Source organism: Leopardus geoffroyi, chromosome A2, assembly GCF_018350155.1.
Source record: "Leopardus geoffroyi isolate Oge1 chromosome A2, O.geoffroyi_Oge1_pat1.0, whole genome shotgun sequence".
Classification (NCBI taxonomy): domain Eukaryota; kingdom Metazoa; phylum Chordata; class Mammalia; order Carnivora; family Felidae; genus Leopardus; species Leopardus geoffroyi.
The window spans coordinates 21033679-21053365 of record NC_059331.1 but is presented as its reverse complement, the minus strand read 5'-3'; the positions used below and the strand labels follow the sequence as shown (position 1 = coordinate 21053365).

General features: G+C 44.9%; 1 protein-coding gene across 4 annotated transcripts; it reads right to left on the bottom strand.

The window, feature by feature from the left end:
• Positions 1-3313: 3313 nt before the first annotated feature.
• Positions 3314-19622, bottom strand: PHF7 (PHD finger protein 7). Of its 4 annotated transcripts, none has more exons than XM_045493056.1 (11): positions 18916-19622; positions 17596-17708; positions 16825-16877; positions 16353-16444; positions 11316-11417; positions 10806-10930; positions 10184-10343; positions 9514-9620; positions 8914-9030; positions 8397-8521; positions 3314-5080 (listed from the first exon to the last, which is right to left on the bottom strand). In XM_045493056.1, the coding sequence occupies exons 2-11, from the start codon at positions 17637-17639 to the stop codon at positions 5016-5018; spliced, it is 990 nt and encodes a 329-aa protein (XP_045349012.1). In that variant the 5' UTR covers positions 17640-17708; positions 18916-19622; the 3' UTR covers positions 3314-5015. The 4 variants fall into 4 exon arrangements, with proteins under 4 accessions (XP_045349012.1, XP_045349014.1, XP_045349013.1 ...); XM_045493055.1 differs by lacking the exon at positions 3314-5080 and adding an exon at positions 7650-8187 and having other exon boundaries at positions 18902-19619; XM_045493058.1 differs by lacking the exon at positions 8914-9030 and having other exon boundaries at positions 18268-19621.
• Between the last annotated feature and the right edge of the window lie 65 nt (positions 19623-19687).

Here is a 19687-nt window from a genome sequence, read left to right as displayed (position 1 = left end):
TGAACCGGTATGTCCTGCCCCAAGCCACCTGAGAAGCATCATGGGCACCCATTTGGTGCTGAGCGTTGGGTTGGGAAGGATGTGAGAACTTGACCTCCACAGTCCCTTCTCCCCCCAGGCCACAGAAGCTGTGTTCCTACCTTCCCACCCCTAGAGTCTGGACTTTTCCCTCTCAGCCTCTCATCTTGAGTCCTATTTCCTGCCTCAAGGACTTCCCTCTCACTCCTTCCGGCAGCTTTTTCCTCAAAGTCTCATACCTCCCCTGGTCTTTGGGTCTGTGTCATGATTTCCCAAACAGGTTTAGTGCTGGAAAGGGGCTTGGAGAAAGACACAGGACAAGCATTTTCCAAAATGGTGTCCTATGGAACATGAGATCCTCTGTGACAAGGGTCAAATAAATACGGGGATTTCTGTCCCTTTAGCCCCCGCGGAATTGCTGTGTGCTGCCTGTTTGCCCTGTGAAATCCCCAAGAAGCCACAATGATCTCTCGTTAATTTGCATGTCTCTCATGAGCTACATGATTCTCCTAAACCTGGGTCCTCTATCCCCTTTTTCCCATCAGGTCATCACCACTTCGTGTTTCTAATGTTTTGAAGCATACTTTGGGAAAATGCTGATTTGATTAATTCATTCCTTCCTTGGCCATGTGAAATTAGTTTATTAATCTCTGTTTTCTAAGCCTGTAAACGCTGAAGGCCCTGCCCCAACCCCCCCCAAGTCGAATAGCCACATCTTGGCTTCCTATAGGAGGCACTGGAGCAGGACCCGCCACCCTAGGGCCAGGGCAGCCAAGCCACCAGTCTGCTGGCCCTTGGGCTTGGCCTCTGCCCATCCTCCCACACTCAGTGTGCCTCAGCAGCCCACTTCCTGGCAAGGTCCTCTATTGATGGCTAGGGTTCACCCCAAGCCTGTGGCTGTCCAGCAGTCTAATACACTCACTTCTAAGGGAGGGAGCAGAATAGGGGAGGAAAACAGCTCTTTTCACTTTCTCAGATGGCTTCCTTGCACTCAGGCAAGCCCAGGTCAGCTTCTAGACACCCCCTTGAATCCTCCAGTTGGAGGAGGAGTCAGGCAGCAGCCATCAGGATCCAGGCTATCCTCTCCATGGGCTGGTAGGGGTCCCAGATGCAGCTAGAGGGGGATGGGTAAAGTGGGGTGAGCAGGGAACTCACTCACATCCCTCTGCCAGTCCAGCACACTGAGGCCTCTCTAGCCAGCCACATCTCCTTCTTAGAGCTAGGAGACAGTTGCTCAGAAACAGCCTGATTTCCATCCTAATTAGGGATCCACCCCAGCCTTCCCCAAGTGCTGGTTCTCAGGGGCTCCCCAAAGAGAAGTTTCAGCACACACTAAGATCAAATCTCCAGGGTTTTCTGAGACTACAAACTTGGCCCTGGTGTAGGGAGAGAGCGAGTGGGTGGGGCTAGGTTTCCATACAATTCCTGACTAGGATCTCAAGGATTGTTGGGCCCCTGCCCTGGCTTCTCTTCCAGATTCACCCACCCCCTCTGATGAACAGGAGATGAGGCAACAGCAGCTGTGGCCCCCTGCCCACTTCCCACTGCCCGGCCCCTGCCCACTTTTGCCATGGGTACCACTGGTGGGCCTGTTCCCTGGATTCCCTGTCCTAATGAAGCCTTTCACTTTCCCCACTGGATTTTTATTAAGGAAACTTTTGGTTCCTCAATGCAGCCTTTTAAAAGATCATTCTCCCCATGTGGAGGACAATAAGAAAGAACTTAATTAAAAAAATATATATATATCATTCTTCACCGAGGATGGGAAATGCTGCACAGACTCCAGGGAGGCCTTATAAGGGACACCAGCCCCTAACCTCACACCAGGCCTTAGCAGTCAGCTAGTAGCTTGCACTCAAGGACTCAGCTGAGGGGGACTCAGGTGACCAGTCTTGACCTCTTTCCCCCAGGGAGGAAGATGACTGGAGTGTACCTTAATCCATCCCAACAGGGTGTGTTTCACTTCCATAAGCATCCCCTTGGACAGAGAGGGAAGACCAGGACAAGGGGACAGTTGTGGTCTGGCAAGGATTCCAAAATGAATCAATAGAGGCCTGTCTGTCATCAAATGGAGGGAACTATAGTAGTTGGAACACTCAAAGCCCAGATTGGCCTGTTAGGAGGACAAGGGGGGCTCTGCTCTCACAGATAAAGATACAGAAGAATGATGTGGCAGACCAGCAGCTTGGTTTATGGACATGACCTCATCTGTTCATGCTGCCCCCCACCCCCAGCCGATAAGAATCTGGTGCTGTTTCCTGTAGTCCAAGGGTCTCAGACAATGGTGTGAACTGCTAGGCCTGCTGGAAAGGACATTGTTTAGGGAAGAAAAAACAACACACCAGCACAAAGACAGGGCAGGACCAGTCTAAATGTAGGGCCTGTTTACAAATCCCTGATTTCCAAGGGGGGAACACAATGGAGAATTGTTTTTGGTGAGGCTGGAGTCCCCTCCACAATGCTCCTGGGGGCTGGGGATGGCTTTGATGGCCCAGACAGGTCTCAGATGCTCTGAGGGGGATGGACACTGATGGCGCAGATGCCTTCCTGTTTATCAGAGGTGCTCGCAGGGCAGGGTCAAGGAACAAGTTTATACCAAAGACAAGGGGGAGGAGCCCTGGGCCTCTCTCCTTCCATGTGGGTCTCATGCTGTTGCACATACTAGAGGTGGTTTGCCACAGAGAAGCTAGAACAAGGTTTTGGGTTTTTGTTTTCTGAAAAATATCACCTTTTTGGTTTATGGCCTCCAATTGCCACATTGCTTTCTGGAAAAAAAAAATGTACAAGGCATGAGATCCTGCCAAATCTCAGACGCCTCTGGAATGGGGTGTCCTGGCTTAGTTAGTAGGGAGATTTCTCATGCCCGGGGACCCCAAAGATGCTGCAACTCACCTCCAGCCTGGGAGCACACAGGAGCTAACACAGGGTCCCTGGGGGCAGGGCCAATGGATTTGCTATTTCTCATAGCAACCTCCTGCCTGGTCCTTAGGTTAGAGCCATTGATGTCACTAACTAGAGGGAGGCCTTAGTGTGTGTGTGTGTGTGTGTGTGTGTGTATGTGTGTGTGTGTGTGTGTGGTATATAAGGAGGGTGGGGCAAAAGAACAGAACTGTTTCACCCATGTCCTTTGTGACTGGCAGTCATTTTTTGGAGGTAGGAGGAGGGCAGCTGCAATTAGGACAATCACTTTGGGTCTGGATAGATCATGAAGGCAGACCTGTCTGAGTCTTTGACCTGGGATGAAAGTGTCATTAATAACTTTTATACTAATTTCAAAATCCAGTAGGAGCATATCTCATGAATAAACGCAAATGGATGTATTTAGAACAAGTGAAGAGAATTAAGTCCTATACAATCCCAGAATAGAAGCAAACTTTTCAAACTTCCAGCTCTAAAGGGTTATAACCTTCTTCCTCAATATGCTGACAGTGCCCTCTGGTGTTTGACAGTAAAACAACAGGCTTATGCATACAAGGTATAAGCACTTCCATCAATGCAGTAGACATCAAACTGTCTCTGAATGTGGGGTCCAGAGTCAGACACCATGAGGGGAGAAACGTTAATAAGACAGACAGGTCCCTGCCTTTAGGGGGCTTCCAATCTAGTGGGAGAGATAGATCCACAACTGTAGGATCAGGTGGAGAATTATGCTAGCCCTAATAGGAGTATAAACAGAGACCAGTGGCAGTGCCTAAGGGTGAAGAAATGGCCCTTAGGCTGGATTCAACAAGCTGAGGATAAAGGTTATGTATGGCTCTCCAGAGTGCAGACTTCATGCTCAGGGCCAGGGTTCCAGGGTAGCCAGGGCAGAGTGCCTGTTTGACAGGAAGATGCAGAAGAGTAGGGCCGTATTTGTGGAAGGCCTTGCTTGGATGCCAATCTCAGCAGAGCCATTCTAAGTGAAGAGCTAGCAGATGTTTTATGGCAATTAGCATAAGGGAAAAGAGTGGATGTGTCAGCAAAGCAAGTGGACATAGGAACCCATGAAGACAGAAGGCTTTTCCTGCAGTCCTCTGAGGCACAGGGGTCTAGAGCTGAGCCCTGGCAATTGGGATAGTGAGGAATGCAAACGTTTGTAAAACACTCAAATTGATTAGAAAGAGGGTAGTTGAGGATAAAGGGAAATAGGAGGAAGTTCTGGGATTCTGGCCTTAGTTTATGCTTCCTACAAAGGTAAGAATTAGAGAAAGTAGAGAAGGTGCTTTGGGATTTTTATGTAACATCTATTTCTACCCTCCTCAAGTGAACTCTTCGTTTTAGGACCTGAGTTATAAAACACTAATTATTTCTAATAGACACACCATTTGTGAAAACACATATTTAAAACATACAAGATGAGCCTGGGGCATCTTGTAGCTCCAAAAAGTAAAGAAGTGCTCAGAAAAACAACAGAAAAAAAAACCCCCACACAATAATAGTGGTATGTGAAAAGGACACAGGAACTCCCAGTGGCCAAAGCTAGAATAATTTGAGCAACAAAATAAATCAAATAGTACTGGATTATAACTCAGAGTATACTATACATATCCCTAAGTCTAGACTGATATAAACAAACGACTGAATAAATAAATGGGAGAGAATAGGCAAATCTCCCATGCAGAAGAATTCCAAATAATTAGATATTCTGTCCTCAAGGAGGGAGGGGGCATAAATCCCTGCTCATTAATTGTGAGCTACACAGAGTAACTTTCTTCCAAAAGGCACAGTCTGGAAAGGGGGGAAAAGAAGTAACTTTACACTGGAGAAACCTGACAAACACTCCTTGACCAGGTGATCAAGGTCACCATCAGCAGAAGACTTGTTGACAGAATGTAATTTGGATATGATGTGATGACAACAGCACTTTACCTGTGTGCTCTCCCTCTCCCAGGCCCATAATCCTGGTCTAATCATGAGAAAAACATCAGGCAAATTCAAACTGAGGGCTCTCAAAATACCTGACCAGTACTCCTCAAAACTGCCAAGGTCATCAAAAACAAGGAAAATCTGACAAACTGTTACAGCCAAGAGGAGCCTAGGGAGACATGACGATTCAATGCAATGTGGTATCCTGGATGGGATCCTGGAACAGAAAAGAGACATTAGGTAAAAACTAAGGAAATCTAAATAAACTTTGGGTTTTAGTTGATAATAATATATTGTTCATTAATTGTAACAATGTACCATATTAAGACAGTAATAACGGGGAAAACCGGGTTTGGGATATTTGGGGACTCCCTGTACTATCTTCACACTTTTTTTTTTTTTTTTGTAAATCTAAAACTATCCTAAACTAAGAGTTTGTTTAAGAAAAAAGCCCTGTTTAAAAAAAGAAAGAAAGAAAGAAAGAAAGAAAGAAAGAAAGAAAGAAAGAAAGAAAGAAAAAAAACCCTGTTATTTAGTGGATAATGACTGATTAGGCCCAGATGAAGAAGAGAACATTTCAAAGTTGGGGACTTTCCAGTCTACAAGAATGGTATTGGCTATTAATATAAATGGAGAGTAAAGGTACAGAGATGAAGAAAAAGTTAATGGGTGGGAGTGTGTGCATGCACACGTGTGCTGTTCCCATAAGAACATGCTAGGTACTCATAAGATATTCAGGGAGCTGAATGTCTGGGTGACAAAGGCACCCCCACCACAAGCTCTACCTCCCGTCCACTGCAGCTGGAGCCCAGAAAGTGCTATTAGAGGCCCACTACTTTCAGTTAAGATGGCGCCTCTCACACTTGAGTAGTATACAAGTGGATTTTTAAAAAAATTTTTACTTTTTGAGGGAGTGAGATCTGGGGAGGGTCAGAGGAAGAGGGAGAGGAAGAAAGAGGGTCTTAAGCAGGCTCCCATGCCCAGTGCGGAACCCAACATGGGGCTCGATCTCACGACCGTGAGATCATGACCTGAGCCAAAATCAAGAGTCAGACACTTAACTGACTGAGCCACCCAGGTGCCCCACAAGTAGATTCAAAGATACTACCCCAGATGTCTTGAGAATATGCCTGGTGACCCAAGTTATAGAAATTCTAGATTAAGAACTAAAGTCTTAATCTTGGAAGTGTCTTTCAGTTGTGAATTATAAGAATTGAGTCTTTAGGATAGGTAAAAAATGGATTTTTGAAATGAAAATCCACAATTTAAAAACTCTTCTGTCTCTTGCAGAGCTCTGACAAGGTGTTCTTGGAAGCCAGGCTAGGAAACACAACACTGAGTCATCAAAATCACCAGAGAGAAAAGGAAGAAAAAAGGCTCAGTCGTGGGTAGCCCTGGGGTGTTAGCTGTGCAGTAGGCCCAGTGAGCAGTGAGCTCTAGGAGGAGGCAGGTCTTCCAGAAAAGAAGGGCAGCTGATAGTGACCTGATGTCTGGCTTATAAGGGAAACTGTATTTTGAGGTAATTGTCATGTGGAACATTTGAGAATTAGCCACAGGTACATAGCAAATTGAGCAATTAACAAAGAGATAGGAATTCATTTCAGGAAAGAACCAATGTCCAAGAGAGGAAAAATAATCCCAGTGTACTGCCTGGCTCAGAAGTACACAGCATTTACATAGTCATAATAGGTAAACTGAAGGTTACTAACGTAAATACTGAAGGTTAATGTAACAAAGATTGTGATGCAATGATAAAAGATGGAGAGAATGAAAGGCTTTAAAGGTGCTAGCTAGATCCTTATGTAACAAAATAGGAAGTCAGTAATATATAAGATTAATAAATCAAGAAATGGCTAAAAAAAATGGAAGGTGGTTGGCTTTAGGGAATGGGACAAGGGTAGGGAAGGGTAATTCAAAAGACTATTTTCATTATACTCTCCTTTTAGTACTTCTCAATTTAAGGCTTTTAAAATTCTGCATTACTTTACTATCTACTTTAATACTAGTAAAAAGACAAGTACCTCACCCCACACCCCATGTGATTCCAAGTGAATCTGGTCAAATCTGAAAGTGATCACTGTAAGCACCAAGGATGTTAAGTCCCCACGGGTCAGCAACATTTGAATGGAGAACCCTATCCTCTGTCATCGGTGACAATGACTCAGTGAGACCCTGAGAACTGAGTATCTGGCAAAGGTCCTGAGTTTCCCCCACTAATCTAAATCCCACAAAATCATTAAAAACAAACAAATGTGAGATAGGTTCCATTCAATTTCTCCCAAGACCTTCTGCCAGATTCCTAGCTGCCTTGTCTAATGTGGCTGTCCTGGCATGGCTCCCTTACCCGAGACAGAAAGAAATGCCCGAGTCACCAGGCAGCAAAGTTTTCAGTGGAGGTACGCTGCCGACCGCACCGCCTGAGTGAACGGAGTCCTTCCACCCAGTGTGAGCATGGCAGTCCCTGCCCTGGTTGGGGCCCAGGGCCCCAAGCCTTGCAATAGTGGCCCATTCTCAGTCCAGTGTAAACTCCTTTGTGGGCTCACCTCCCTGATGGGAGCCTGTGTTTATTTGTGCAACGATGAACTCTCTGCCCCCACCTGTAAAGTTGATTTCCCTGCAAACTGCTTCCCTCCAAAGCAACATGTCTATGTTCTAAGCTGAGAATTCTACATTTATCCACCGCATTTTATAGAGTAGAAGCACGAGTTTTCTATTTCCTCACTCTGCCCTCTGGATTCCTCCGAATGCTAGATAAATTCCAGAGTGAATTTATGAGGAGACACCAATGGAGAGAAAACCTTTATTTGCATAATAACAAACGTGGGTGAAGTAAGAAGAGGCATATGAGAACCAGACTAGGGTGGGAGAAGAGAAGAGGGCTCTCTGGGGACGAGGCAGAAAGAGCTGAGATGCTCTCGTAACCACTAACACGTTCCAAGGTTGGCATCTCCCCTGGGACTTCTCTTTCCTAGGTTCTTACTCTCACTGCTGGCCCCCTTTCCTTGTCTCACAGTCCCAAAGGGCCCCCTCTCCCAAACCTGATGGAGGAGCACAGCTTCATACCCAAATGTGCTCAGCAGCTACTACTCAGAAGCTGTTACTTGGATTTTTTGCTGCTCTTAGTGATTCTGACACCCTTGGACTGCCAGGAGTGGCCCCTCCTGCCACCAGAGGACTCTGGTTTTTCTAGTAAGTAAGGTCCTGGCCAATCAGTACAAGAAGGGCCTGGGTTCTCTTCCAGGCTGGTGTCTCTTCAGAAATGCCCCCCGGAGTGGAAGGTGCTGCTGCAGCAAGGGACGGCACCTGAGTTTTCAAGTGTGTGGTCTGTGGTGAAAGAAAGGTGGGAGAGGAAGACTCAACCCTCTGCCTCTCAGGCTCAGGTCCTTAAGCCCCTACCTGGCCGCTTTCCTTCCCAAACTAAAGGCACCAACCACGAGTCCCCGTCTGGTGGCAAGCCCTCCCCCTTTCCCAGGCACCACAAGTTCCCCCACCTCCACCCCAGTTCTTAGACCAGACCATCCCTCTGGTCCCACCTGTGGCTTCAGCAGAAGGTGCACACTCTTCACACTCCCATTTCTTACTGTTGGCTCTAAGAGAAGAGCAGTCCCTATGAGTTCCGTGGGATCCACATGTAGCACACAGAATGAGGCGCCATCTCCTGCAGGAAGAGCCAAGGGTCGTGGAGACAAATATTACACTATCACTCTCGGGAGGCTAGCTACAGGCCAGGCCTTTGCCGAGGGCTTCCCAGGCATTTTTCACCATACGTTTTACCTGTGACCCACATGTGGCTGAGTGCCAAGTCCCGGACCCCGCAGTCAGGCACGGACACTCAAAAGGTGGATTTGGGAAAGAATTGGATCTGAGGGTTTCTGCCCTGGGCACCTGTCCACTTGTGCAGGAGTGAATCCTGGACTGGTGAGAATGGGACCTGAGTTCACCCTGAGGTCTGCACACAAGAGCAAGTTTCTTGCTCCTAATAACTGTGCCAAGGTCTAACTCTATGATGGCACCAATGAGAGATCTTTCTATCCAGGAGCCTTTCCCTACCCTTCGTCCTCAAAGCTGTCTCTGCCGTGTTCATACAGACAGATGGGGGCATCACAATGTTGGTAGCGCTGATACAACTCCGAGAAAGCCCCTGGCTCGAGTTCCCAGGCAGCATCTCTACAGTGGGAGAAGAAATACTGAGTAAGGGGCATGTAATCGGTGGTGAAACCTGGGAGGAAGTAGAAAGAACTAGAGCTAGCACAGGAAAAGAGTGCAACAGCCTGCCTGACTATTTTAAACAAGATAGGCTGAGCGGCCTGACAGTGGAAGAGGGTTGAGGCAGGATGAGTGGAACATGGGGCGGGGGTGGGGGGGGGGGGGTGTGTTCCTTAGTTCCCCACTGGAATTCAAGAACCAACCCACCACGGAATTCTGATACCCAAGGACCCTTTTCAGGAACATGTCTACCCCAACCCCCATGATTCCCTCCCAATTTTTCTTTTTATAACTAAAAAGCCCTCCCTCCACTCCTTCCCTCTTTCCCATATACAAAGGCATGGGCTGCTTCTTCATTTTCTGAACTACCCTCACACTCACCTCCTCTCTAGAAATCTAGCAACCCACTCCCTGGCTCAATCCCTGCCTTAGAGTTTCCACTACCTGTCTGGAATATGAATTCCCATTCTTAGCATTTCTTGAGGAAACTCTTCTCGATTGTTACACTGTGGACATTTGAAGAAATGCTTTGCTGATGTGTGGGCATATTTCTGTAAGAGAAACATGGAAGAGCGTTGTGTTTATAAAAACACCATCTTTGATCACCTCCTCTCCACCCCAACCCTCATTTCACAAAGAGGATGTTGCTAAGAGAGCTTGACTGGAGATTTCCATTGAAGAGCTATGGGTAAGCTAGTGTGAAGGGTGCAAATCCAGGTATCAGACCAGAGACCAAGCTCAATTCAAGAAACCTCCCAGGAGTGCCTCAGCTGTCATCTCTGGCTGTGGGGCTTGGCAGTGCTGACCCGTTCAGGGTCCTTTTCCTTCTATTTCAGGAAATAAGCCTGATTTTGAGGCTGCTTGACTCATTCTAGGTTAAACTCATTTGCTCTAGCCATCCTAAGGATTTTGTTCAGTCTAAATGTTATCATGAATGAGGTCTTACAAGTCACGAGTGACGAGAGACTGGGCTGACTCTTCCTCTGACTGCCTGGAACCACCCCTGCATACAGGCCTCCAGGATGGAGCACGGAAGCCGAGACTGCCTGAGCATTCCCAAGGTGCTGTGAACTAGAGAAAATGTGGGAGGTCCCCAGGGCAGAGAAAGGCCCACCTGTATGCACTTGCGGTGGTAGACAGTTTGACTACAACATGGACTCTGGATGTTTTCAACACTTGCTTGGGATAAGTCTTCACAACATAAGACACAGCTTTCCTCCCCTGCCTTCCCCTGCTGGATGTCCTGTGTTGGGCGATGTTTTCCACAAAATGATCTGTAGCAGAGTAAACAGACTTACTTGGCTCATTGTTGATGCTGTCTTCCAGCTGCCCGGCCTAGGAAGGGCAACCACCCAGGCCGTTGCGCAGCGAACCTCCTCGCTCGTGGGGAGGAGGGGAGCAGGGGGAGGAACAGCCCACATGCCTCCTCACAGCTGTTCCCCAACTGAACAAAACTCCGGGGACTATCTCCACAGCCTCCTGTTCCTGAAAGCCCCGCTTAGCTCTGAGCAGCTGTCTAAGAACCCCAGCTGTTTGTAATTTAAGAAGGGGATGGGAAGCAAGAAGTAACCCCTGTGAAATCACCAAGCCAAGACACTGTTTCTCATTATTGAATGGTGGGACAGATTCACCAGTGAATCAAAACAGGCCCGTGAGAACTGGACTCTGATTTCCTTAGTGGCCAATTCAGAGCAACTTGCGAAAGGGCAGCCCGACATTTCCCCTTCGTCACTCACTTGTACTCTCCAAAAAATTGTGAAAGGCAACCCCTTTCTTGGCCACAAGGAAGATGGAAGTTTCTGACGCATTGATCCTTCTGGCAGTTGATGGCAGCTCCCTTTTTCTTGCACACAAAGCAGATCTGCAAATGAGATCCCAGGCAGTGCTCAGGGCCCCAAGAAAGACAAACAGACATTCTGTGGCACGTCACTCTATGGAAGGGAAATTCTATGAAGCAAAAGCCATTCCCTTTCCTTGGTTGACCTGAAAGCTCTGGGGAGCACCCTGAAGCTGCGTTTCAAGTGGCACTAGATTATTTGTTTTCCCAGGATGTTGCTCCCTCTCCTCACTTAGGGTACTACACCCCAGAGAAGCACGCAACTTAAGAGGAGGACCAATTGGGAAATCCAGGAGTCCTTTGACTTCTAAACTAACAGGTAGGGAAAAGAACAGAAACAGGGACGATCAGAGAGGTATGAGAAGAGGCCTATCCCAAGGCCCAGGCCCCTGTACTGGGGGATTCTAACCTTCCTAGAAGCCCGGGCTGCCTCCTTTTTGATGTCTTCCGGCAAGAATCCATGGAAACCTCTGTTGGACTGGCCTCTCTGAGGCAGCTTGCTAGATAGGATCTGGGGGAGCAGTAGAAGCAGGCTGTCAACATTGATGATCAATGAAACAGTGCAATGGGGTGAGGAAGAAGACAGGGTATATAGTGCTGGGCAGGATATACAGTGTATATGCATTTACAGGTAATTTACTTGACAAAGGGCTTACACAGAATTAACTGTAATGTGTTGGGTGCTCTAGGTGCTTTTCAAATATTAACTCATTTAATCCTCATAACAACTTCAAGAGGTAGGTACTGTCATCATCCCATTTTATAGGTTACAGGACTCCAGAACCTGAGCCCTTACATACGTTTGTGCTACACTGCCTCTCATTTACTGAGGATTGCTTTTGTGTGCTGAGCCCTTTGGGGAAACAAATGCTGTGTACTGACTCATTTTATGTTCACTATAACCCTGTGATACAGATGCTATTGTGGTCCTCCTCTTTCAGAGGAGCCCATCGAGGTACAGGATGGTAAGTGAAATGGCTGGAGCCACACAGCAAGGAGGCAGCAGAGCTGACATTCACATCCAGGCCCACAGAACCCACACTCTTAGGCCACCCACTGTACTGACCCTTGGTACAGAATATGCTCTTCTCAGAGTGTATTCTCTACAGGAAGGGAAACAGGGCTTTAAAATCTGACTGTAGTCATTCTGCCCTATTGGGGAGGGGAAGGAATTGAACTTTTCTTTAAAAACACACTTTAAAAGCCTTTTTGTTTCTGAAAAGCCCCCACAGCCGATTCTAGAATGGGAAATCAAGAAAAAAGAAGACAAACTGTTCATGTACCCATAAACTGTTATGTATGTGTATGCACACTGGAAAAATGCCAGCACCCCAGCCCCACCCCAAGAATCTTCCAAAAATACTGGGGAGGGCACTGGACTGGCTGCAGTGATTACATGTAATATACAATGGGGGCTCAGGTTATTTTATTCTGACATTATAGAAGGGTGACCCTACAAGGCTAGACGACTTGAGGATGCTTGAATTACAGATTTATGTTCCCAATTAGGCTTAAACATATCTATTTAACACTGATTATCTCAGGTCTTTAGGACTATATGAGTGATTTGTTTTTATACTCCTATTATTAATGTTTTCTACAATGAACACCTATTATTTCTATAAACAGAAAAATCAACAGTGGAAGATCAGAAATAATCTAAATGTCATTTAAGAGCAGTTTAATACTTTAATCCCTCATACCATGGAATACCAATTAGCTATTAAAAGAAAAAAACTAGACCAATATGTTCCATGGGGAAAGATCTTCATAAGTATTAAGAGATTAAAAAAAAAAAAAAGCAAAATACAAAACACTGTGTATAGTATGTTTATTTTTATGTTGAAAACGTATATGCTTGTAAAGGCATTGAGATTAGCCAAGACCTGGTACCCAAACCACACAGGACTTACAAGAGAGGAAAATCACAGACCAATCTTTCTCACAAGTATAGATGTAAAAATGAAACAAAATATTAGCAAATTGAATCCAGTACCATATAAAGAGGATAATACATCATGATCAAGCAGGGTTTATACCACAAATGCATTAAAAAATTCAATTGATGTAACAAACCACATTAACAAAAGAAAGAAGAAAAATGATCATCTCAGTAGATGTAAAAATAAAAAAGCATTTGAGAAAATTCAACACACATTCATGATATCCTCAGCAAACTAGAAATAAAAGGAAACTTCTTCAATCTGATTAAAAGCCTACAGTTAACATCATATTTTAATGTTGAAAAATAGGATGCTGTCTTCTGATGCTGGGAATAACACAAGGATATGTACTCATGTAATTCCTATTCAACACTAGATTGAAAGTCCTAACTAGTATAATAGGGCAAGGAGAATGAAAAGAATTTAAAGATTGGAAAAGAAGATGTGGTGCATATGTATGTATGTGTATACACACACACACACACACACACACACACACACACACACACACACACACACACTAGAGCATTACTCAGCAAAAAGATGAAATCTTGCCATTTGCAACTATCAGGATGGAACTAGCGGGTATTATGCTAAGCGAAATTAGTCAGAGAGAGACAAATATCACATGACTTCACTCATATGAGGACTTTAAGATACAAAACATGACATAAGAGAAGGGAAGCAAAAATAATATAAAAACAGGAAGGAGGACAAAACATAAGAGACTCTTAAATATGGAGAACAAACAGAGGGTTACTGGAGGGTGTGTGGGAGGGGGAATGGGCTAAATGGGTAAGGGGCACTAAGGAATCTACTCCTGAGATCGCTGTTGTACTATATGATAACTAACTTGAATGTAAATTAAAAAAAATACAAAATAAAATAAATAAATTTAAAGGTTGGAAATGAAGAAGTAGAACTGTCTTTATTCACACTACATGACTGTGTACACAGGAAATCCTAAGGCATTTACCAAAAAATTTAAAAATAAAAAAACTACTAAATAAATGAATTTAACAAGATTTCAGGGTACAAAATCAACATACAAAATAAGCTGCATTTATATATGCCAGCAACAAACTTGAAACTGAAATTTTAAAATACTATTTATAATAGCATGAGAGTCACAAAATATTTAGGCGCTCATTTAATAAAAGATGTGCAAGATTTCACTAAAAAACATTGCTGAATAAAAAAATAAATAATAAATTAAAAAAAAAAACATTGCTGAGACAAAATTTAAAAGGCCCAAATAAATGGGGAAACATATGACATCCATGGATTGGAAGATTCAATCTTATTAGTCAATTCTTCCCAAATTGACCTATAAATTCACTGCAACCCCAATCTCAATCCCAACAGGCTTTTTTTATTTTTTAAGGAAAAACTCACAAGCTAAATATAGATTTTCATGGAAAAGGACCTGATAGCCAAAACAATCTTAAAAAGACTGTAGAATTTATAAATCTTGAGTTCAAGACACTATAAAGCCACAATAATCAAGACAATGCAGTACTGTTGTAAGGATGATGCACAGATCAATGGCATAAAATAAATCACCCAGATCCAAAGATACATGGTTAATTGGCTTCGACAAACGCACCAAGGTAATTCAATGAGTAGGCAAAGATTTCTTGGGACACACACAAAAAGCACTAACCATAAAAGAAAAAAAAAAACCGATAAGCTGAACTTCATCAAAATTAAAAACATTTGTTCTTCGAAAGACACCATTAAGAAAATGAAAAGGCAAGCCACAGACTTGGAGAAAATAGTGACAAAGCATACACATGCCTGAAAAAGGATTTATATCCAGAATATATTTAAAAACTCTTATAACTTGATAAGACAAAATAGCTCTACTTTTACAAAGGAAAAATATTTGTTCAGACACTTCACAAAAGAACATAAGTGAATGGCCCGTAAGCACACAAAAGAAGCTCAACATCTTAAGTCAACAGAGAAATGCAAATTAAAACTACAATGAAATCCCAGTACACACCTAATAGAATGGCTAACATGAAAAAGATGGACCATATCAAGTTCTGCAAGAACTGCAAGAATATTGTGCAACCAGAATTCTCAGAAATTGCTAGTGGGAGTGTAAACTGGTACAATCTCTTTGAAAAGTGATTTGGCAACTTCACATAAAGTTAAACACGCAGTTAGCATACAACCAGTAATTCCACTCCTAGGCATTTGTCCAAGAGAAGTGAAAATGCGTGTTCACAAAAACACTTGTACAGGAATAGTCATTGCCACTTTATTCATAATAGGCCTCAAATGGAAACAATTCAAATGTCCATCAGCAGATGGATAAATAAGCCAATTATAAAATATTCATAGAACAGAATACTACTAGGGGACAAAAAGGTACAAGCTACCCGTACATGCAATGAAATGGGTTAATCTCCAAAATGCTGTATTGAGCAAAAGAAGCGAGAAACAAGAGTGCAAATGCTGTATGATTCCATTTATATGAAGTATAATAAAAGGCAAAAGTAATCTATGGATCAGAACGTGATGATCTCTGAGGGGACTGACTAGAAGAGTGCAGGAGGGAACTTTCCAATGATGGAAATATTTACTTTGATTGGGGCAGTGTTTACATGAGGATATACATTATATCCCCATGATATAAGAGCTTATAAAAATTCATCAAATTGTACACTTAAAATGGGTACATTCTATAGTACGCAAATTACAGCTAATTAAGAAACAGCATAGTGCAAACAACAGCTTGAAGGACAGTTGATAGCATGTGCTTCTGGGGAGAGGGGGAAAGATTGGGAATGCTGTTTTGAGAAGTATTGGGAATACTGTTTGAGAATGTACTGTTTAATTGTACATACTTTATACTGCCAGGATTTTATAGCAGGTACCTCTGGTATTACTTTTCAAAACTAGGATTAAAAAATTTTTTTTTAATATTTAGTTTTGAGAGAGAGAGAGAGAGAGAGAGAGAGAGAGAGGAGAACAAGTGGGGGAGGGGCAGAGAGAGAGGGAGACACAGAATCCAAAGGAGGCTCCAGGCTCTGAGCTGTCAGCACAAGAGCTCGACGCAGGGCTTGAACTAAAGAGCCACAAGATCATGACCTGAGCTGAAGTCAGAAGTTTAACCAACTGGGTCACCCAGGAGCCCCTAAAAACTATGTTTTAAAAAGAAAAAAGCTATTGGGGCACTTGGGTGGCTCCGTTGGTTAAGCATCAGACTTCAGCTCAGGTCATGATCTCATGGTTTGTGGGTTCGAGCCCTGCATCAGGCTCTGTGCTGACAGCTCGGATGGAGCCTGGTGCCTGCTTTGGATTCTGTGCCTCCTTCTCTCTCTAACCTTCTCTCTCTCTCTCTCTCTCTCTCAAAAATAAATAATAAACATTAAAAAAAAGAAAAAAGCTATTAAGAAAAACAAACAGGGCTATAAATCTGAGGCTGGATGAAAAACAGAGAACAGACTATATAGCAAATGCCATGAAACATTGAGAAGGAACCTTATACTCACAAGACAAAAATAATGCACGCTGAGATTGTCTTTCTGAAGAAATTCCCCCAGTTTTTCGGGATCCCCAGGTTCTCGAAGGCATAGCCGGCAAACTGGAAGAGAATGTTAAGAATTCAGTTTGGGAGTATAACCATCTCTCTAAATACAAGGAGGAGTCCAGTATTGGGAAGAGGACATTTTGACAAGGATGGAGGGTGGGATGAAGTGTTACATGGTATCAGTTATACATTTTGGCCACTTTTTAGGGAATTGGCTACAACTGCACACTTCATATACTTTTGTCTCAAGTGGCTTTAATTAACTTGTTTCTTGAACTTTGGAACATTTAAAAAATCAAGGACCCTGACTGAGTTCTTCAGGATCTTAGAGAATCTGGGAAGTAGGACAGACAGAGAAGCAAGTTTGTTGCCATACACAGGTGGCCTTTGCTGAGGTCGGAATGCGGTTGAACAGAACCTCCAGTCTTTCTTACCAGGCCCTGAAGACGGCTTCCTTTGGGTTACCCTCCTTGTCTTGGCAGATTTTCTATACAAGAGAAGGAAGAAGTACAAGGTGGTCTTTGAGGACCCTGCCGACTACCAATGTGACATTTCCCTCAAAATGCCTCCATGGGTCTGAGGAAAGGCCAAAATATCAAAAGGCTAAGGCATCAGTTTCTTTTTTTATTGAATATTTTTTGAAAACACAAACCGTACCCAAGTTATCTGAATTATGTAAGATTGTGCTTTTCTGTTCCCGTTGGCTGTGCTGCCCGTGTAGACTGAATGAATGCAAGAGCAAATCCCCTTTTACTCTTTTACTGTTTCTTCTGCCACATACTCTGAATCTCTGGTGGTACCATGCTCATAAAGCATCAAAAAATGATACTAAAATTGAGTGTGAATTTCCTATTGCGAAGCACTATTGCCAGTAAGCAAGAATCTACAGACGGTTCTAAAAATGGGCATTGCTCGTATGCACATTTTCCAGATGAGGAAACTGAGGCATAATGAAATGAAGTAACCTGTCCCAGGTCACCTAGTGTTAGCAAGTGTTAGAGCCAGGATATGAATCTAGGGCTCCAGCGCCAGCACTTTGTTATTAGGGACAGCCCCAGGAGCATAGGTTGCTGGGCAGCTTCCGGGGGACCACTGGTGTGTGCTTCCATACTACCCAACCTCAGCCCTCAAGGCCACACAAGTGTAGCATACGCCACAGGCCTTTGGACAATTTCTCCCAAACTCCCTTACATCACCTACTCTACCTCAGTCTTTGACGTTCCTTCTTCTTTTCTTTAATAGTCTTCATTCGCTGCTGCCTCTCTCTCCTAACTTGAATTCTTCTATACTATTATGAGGACAATACCGGCTCTTCCAGCTATAAATACAAACAGGGCTTGGTCAGCAATTTAATTCTACACTTGATTCCACAGGGTCAAAGTAATAGTGTACTTCACCTCCCAACTCATGTGACATAATAAAAGGGACCCACCAAGTATCAAGGCTAGCATTAGCCAATAAATATTGTGTTAAGAACTGTTCTAGGCATTTTACATGTGTTAACTCACAAAGACTCTCATGCAGGAGGTACCACCATTATCCCTATTTTCAAGATGAGACTGAGGCACAGAGAGGTCACAGAGAGGCACTTCCCCAAGATCAGAGTTACTGCTATCACTCAGCAGAGTAAGAATTGGAATTATTGCTTGACCTAAGTGGGTCTTTTTTTCCTTTGTGCCTACTAAATACATGAGGGAGTGCTCAGGGGGAAAAAAAAAAGGTTCTTTTTGCCTCCAAGTATAGGTGCCTTAATTCCACCCAGTAAAAGCTTAGAGAAGGTAGCTCTTTCCTAGTAAAAAAAAAAAAAAAAAGCCCCTGGGATTTTGACTGCCTGAAGCAAGAACCCCCCCTAGTGGGAGACAAGAGAGAACACTGACAAATCACATCACTTTTCACCCAGCTCAGCAGGCCATTGACGTTTGGTCTGTTCCCAGTCTTTGTCTAGATCTGAGCCAAGAGTAAGATGTCCCAGAGTGGAGAGGACATCCTGCCACTCCTCCCCCAACAAATGTCAGCAGACTGAAAATTTAGTTTTCATTGGTTAAAGGGGAAATCCCTGAAAGGGAAATCCCTGAAAGAGAGACAAATGAAAACGACATAAAATCCACTCCCATGAAGGAAGGGAGAGGACGGCAGCATTTCTTCCAAGGAGAGCTGAGTGAATCAGGTCACTCCAGGGACAGACACTCCAGCACCCATGTCCTCAAATCACAGCGGGGGAGCGTGAACATCTGCAGGGACTGTCAACTGTTCCCCATGGATACAACTACTAAGGCAACTAGCTGTTCAGAAAACTAAGACTAGACTGCTCTTCCTCTCTTTGTGTTTGTTCCATCTCCTCCTCTGACCCTTGAGTTGCACTTGCAGAAGTAATGACATCTGAGGGCTTCTTATTCAACAAAAGCACTTGGGCGGGCTGGAAGAGGAGGGAGGAGGGCGTCCACTAGGGGATCCACTTTAGTGGCTACTGAGCGGCTCCGGGTTGTTGGGGGGAAATCCCGGCCATCTCACAATAGAAATAAAACCTTGAAACGTCAGTGCTTTGCATCGCTGGACCAAGACGTTCCTTGAATGGGATTCTGGGCACACTGATAGTTACGGGAAGACTCAACAATCTTCAGAGCATTTGAGGAGGGACTTTGCAAATGCCGGCTTCCACGAGCTGCTCAGTCCGAGACTTCCTAACCGAGCGGATGCTCCCTTGAAACGGTTATCAAGCTGTTTCACTGGATGAATGCTGGGTAAAGTCTTGTTGAGAAAATTAAAAATAGCGTGTTCGGCCCCGCCGCCGCAAGAATAAACAATGATTTGGAAAATACGTGTCGGTATGGCCACAACCGTCCCCCGGAGGTAATAGCCAGAGAAGGGGCTCAAGGAGCATCCCGCGAATGCCAGACCAGGTTCATGTCGCGCCTGCCGGGCGGCTGGTGCGGGCCCGGGCCGGAGGTCGCCTCCGCCGCTCGCTCCTCCCGATAGCGCACAGGCCGCCGCTCCCGGCCGGAGCCGCCCGCCCAGCTGTCGCCGAGGGCTCTGCTGTCCGGAGCTTTATTCGTTGTCACAAGCCGTGGGAGCTACCTCACGGGCGGCCGCCCCGCGCGGTGACTGCGCCAGCGAAGGGGGCGAGCGCGCAAACGGGGGCCGGGTCACGCGCACTGCGACCTAGGGAGACTGCGGCCGCGGGGACTACCGGAACACCAACCGTCGCCGGAGCAGGACCGCTAACGGCCGCGCGCTAACGGCCGCGCGCCCGCCCCGCCCCTTCCTCTCGCGCAGTCTGCGCCCGACCCCGCCCTCGCT

Coding starts and splice junctions, on each gene's coding strand:
- PHF7 (XM_045493055.1), bottom strand. CDS start 17,639: ATGAAGACTATTAAAGAAAAGAAGAAGGAACGTCAAAGACTGAG. Junction 11,418..16,352: donor GCGTGCATTATTTTTGTCTT/GTGAGTATAAGG, acceptor CTGCTCCCCCAG/ATCCTATCTAGCAAGCTGCC. Junction 9,621..10,183: donor ACCACCGCAAGTGCATACAG/GTGGGCCTTTCT, acceptor TTTCTCTTACAG/AAATATGCCCACACATCAGC.